The sequence below is a fragment of the Macadamia integrifolia genome, chromosome 11 (genome assembly GCF_013358625.1).
Source record: "Macadamia integrifolia cultivar HAES 741 chromosome 11, SCU_Mint_v3, whole genome shotgun sequence".
Classification (NCBI taxonomy): domain Eukaryota; kingdom Viridiplantae; phylum Streptophyta; class Magnoliopsida; order Proteales; family Proteaceae; genus Macadamia; species Macadamia integrifolia.
The window spans coordinates 26,048,662-26,052,544 of record NC_056567.1 but is presented as its reverse complement, the minus strand read 5'-3'; the positions used below and the strand labels follow the sequence as shown (position 1 = coordinate 26,052,544).

The following is a 3,883-nucleotide window of genomic DNA, read 5'->3' as shown; positions in this document are numbered from 1 at the left end:
GTTTATATACTTAAAACAGATTACATAAAGAGTTGGTTAGATATCAACAAGTACACAAGGACTCAAGGATTACATTGGATGCATCTCCATTTGTTACATTTCTGCTGCAACCATCTAGTTTTAATCACATGATCATAACTGGTGCCTAAAAAACATAAGCCATCCTACTCTGGTCTTATCCGTTTGAATCACGTAACACAAAAAACTCTCCCCTCCCACCAGCATATCTGATTTGCAATGTGGCGTGGAGAGATTGGGGCTCCTACCCAACTTTGGGGTCCAATTGAACAAGAGTGGGGGCAAAGGTCCTAGCCCCTCCCAAGAGATAGGAAAGTCTTCAATATCCCTTCTTATGGTCACAAAGAAACTCAATAGAAAATTTGTTTATACAACTAGTTGTCTAGATTTCCCCTGAAATTCTTGTGGCATCTTGAAAAATTGAAGTAAAATGACATTTTATGGGCAACCAAACAGTTATTCAGGGTGATTCTGGGTGTTTCCCAATGACAGAATCATGGTAACCAAACAGTTATTCAAGGAAAATCACCATGCAGAATCAGTACAAACCAAACAATTATTTTTGTCAATAATACGATTTGAATCACATTCTATGGGATTACATTCAAATTAGATACATGTCTCTATAGATTTATCCAATCAAACATGCCCTAATATAATCATGAATGCTTCTTTACCTCATTTTGGGGGGTGGGGCGAGGGGGTTGAAGGGTGGGGGGAAGGAGCTAGTGTATGAAAAAAGAAGGTCTCCAATTATCGAATTCTAAAGTACCTATATGCCTTCTCAAAATCAGCATCGAGCTCGATGCATGAAAAGGGTTCTCCCACGAGCGAATTATCCATTTTTCAATAGATCATAACTATTCTCCATTATAGAGTGGAGACGAATGTGTAGAAGAAAAGTATAATGATAAAGGGAATTTATTCCAAAATCAAAAGAGCTATCAGGTTGCAAAAATAAAAGATTTCTATTCCACTTGGTAGCCTAAATGAAGTCAAATCATTCAGTGTACAGAAACCCATCTATCAAGGTTAATAGAACCCAATTCCCACCAAACTTGCCATGGTTTTTCATGTGTAAACCCATCCTTGGCCCACAGCTGTCAAAGCCAGCACCATAGATGCTCAACTGGGAGTGTATCAGGCAATTCAGGCAGGTTATTCATTGAAACACTTACCATCACTAGTAAATGAGTTCATGCATTCGAGAATTAGATTATTACATTGTACTTGGATATCTTTATGGCTTAATATTTGGGGGTAAATGAGCCAACCACAATTCTCAATGGAATTTTTTTCTCCTTCTGAAATGGAAGCAGTTAATTTCTCTTTCTGGCAAGGAAGCAAATTAAGTTTGGTAGAAGTTTTAAATTGATGTTGGCCACCATAACACCTTAAGACTTGGTTAAGAAGGAAGAACAGTGAACTTATGTATTATGGAAGACTATTATCCTTCCTCTTGCATGTACAACAGCTAGGAAGAAAAATTTTCAGATCTTGCCTTGTCTGGTAGGTCCTTGTAAACTTGATTCCTGACTCGGTCCACTTAGCAAGTGTAGGACATGTGGACCATGTAGGTCCCATCCTGCAACGGTTGGTTCTGTGAGTGAGACTTGGAAACCCATTTGTCCCAAATCCCTTAAAAGCAGTTACTAGTGTAGACAACATCTATAACTCCCATATCATTCTAAGTCTGAAGAACTGAAATGATTTGAGGGTGACTTTTATTGGTTTGCACCTCTGCCTACCTTTCTTTAAGGGATGTGGACTAAAGCAAGCCTGCCTTTGGTGCAAGCATGTGCCTAAAGGTGTATCTTAGGAAGCAAAAAATTGTGCTCATGAGTGCACCATTTCATTAACTCAATTAATTACAACCCCCCCCCCCCCACAAATCATTTCTTTGGATTGGATTTTAGAGCCTCTGCACATTCATGTCATAGGACTAGTTTTCTCATGACAGACCAAGTAACTTAACATCAAATCGTATTAGGACAAAGCTTAATACTAGAAACTTACAATCCATTTTATTAGAGACATATTGGATGTCTCCTAAGAGAAAACCTCAGTCTACTTCGAGGAAGCGAAAGCAAGCTTACCCCATCACAAGGACTACCATGGTTTACATTACTGAAACTAGTCTTTAGAAACAAATATGAAAAACAAGGAAAACTCAAATTCCACTTGGTTCTTCATCCTCTTCATCAAATCTCAAAGCTTGACAAACTGGCACCTCCACCTCCGTTTCCTCCACACTAAAATATGATTTTCTTCCAATTAACTCGGCTACCCTCTTAGCAGGTCCGGAATCTCGTGGGCTTTCGTCAGTGCATCGTACAGTCTTGATCCTTGGGAGCACATCAGCAACTTTCAGAACGGAAAGTTGTGATTCATTCACAAAACTATTCTTCAGATCTATTGCAGCTTCACTGGGAATTTCCCACCGCTTCTTCACCTTTTTTTCGCTCACCTGATTCCGCCCTGGTTCAGATTGAAATCCCTGAAATTTTCCAACGGAGAACCGTTTCTTATCATATCTTTTATTGTCGACTCGGTCATTCTCAGGCAATGATCTCTTCCTCTGGTCAGTTTTTGGGGGATTTCCAGTAGACTTTACTGGAGTCTCATTGTAACGGCTTGCTATTACCCTCCCAGGTCTTAGCGGTTTCTTGGAGGCAACAGATTTTTCTCCTTCTTTGAATAGCTTTTGAGGTTGAATAGATGACATAAATGAATCATCTCGTTTCATAAATTTCTTTGAACCTACAGTCGTCAATGCTTGCTTGGAAGCTTGGATCTTGGAAACAGACAAGCGAGATTTTGGGCTTGAACTCACGCTTCGTCTCCTCTGCTTCGTCACCTCTTCTTTGATATCTTCAAGCTTCCAAAAGCACGATTTCCGGCGGTTCTGTATTGATTGAATAGGGGTTATTTCTAGCTTACCCGTATGCCGTGAACTGATGCCGGCGATGATCTCTGCTGGACCCAGGCTGACGCCCCTGCACCGAAATTTTGTACCTGTGTTCGTTGCTGGAGGCTCTTCGATCTTTATTCCTGTGGCTGATTTCCTTGAGCTTTGTTTCTCCTCCACGAACCTTGCATGAACGATCCCTTGACGCCTTTCAGTGGTTTTTAAATTCTTCTCTGCCTTCTCAAGGCGAAGTGCTTCTAATTTGGATCTCAAACGACTGATCTCCATTTCAATCTCCTCGATCTCAGTATCGATATTGCTGTGGTCACGAGGACCTTCATTTTCAGTCTTGGAGGGGGGTTTAGTTGGAGAAGGAAGAAGAATACCCTGTTTGAAGAGTAGCTTCAATGGCTTCCCTTCTGTTCTTCCAGTGGCATCGTTTTGTTGAAGAGGCTTGAGAGGTGTCGAAAATTTCAAGGAAACATTCGATTTGCAGAAATCAGGACTGAAATTTTCTTTGCTTGAATCAGATTCATGTGATTCCGAACAACTGATGGAGATAGATTGTAGGGAACACCAAGAAGCATTCATGGCAGCCGATTCATCTTTATCTCCACTGTCGAAGGCGGCATTGTTCCATATCTGAAGCTCTGGGGCATTAATGGCATCTGGGTATTGGATAACACTCATTTTCTTTGTATCGAAAGATCAAGAAAAGAGAGAAGAGACGGAAGAAATGGTGGAAGCAGGAAGAAGGATGAGTTCTTGCTCTGTATTTTTTCTCGGGAAAGAGGTTTCGAGGATGGTGCGATGGAACAAATGGCATGTGTGAGTTTTCGGTATTTGAAGTTTTTCGACCGTTAGAAGAGAAAACGTAAAAACTAGACGTTGGAGCGGTCGCTGTATCGTAGTCGTTGGATAATGGATTAAAAACGGCTCCTCTATACGCTCCGATGT

The 3,883-nt window shown here is 40.8% G+C and overlaps 1 protein-coding gene across 1 annotated transcript; it reads right to left on the bottom strand.

Moving 5' to 3' along the window:
• Positions 1-1,018: 1,018 nt before the first annotated feature.
• Positions 1,019-3,616, bottom strand: LOC122093027. Its single transcript, XM_042663295.1, has 3 exons — positions 2,243-3,616; positions 2,115-2,156; positions 1,019-1,147 (listed from the first exon to the last, which is right to left on the bottom strand). The coding sequence occupies exons 1-3, from the start codon at positions 3,614-3,616 to the stop codon at positions 1,019-1,021; spliced, it is 1,545 nt and encodes a 514-aa protein (XP_042519229.1).
• Positions 3,617-3,883: the final 267 nt, after the last annotated feature.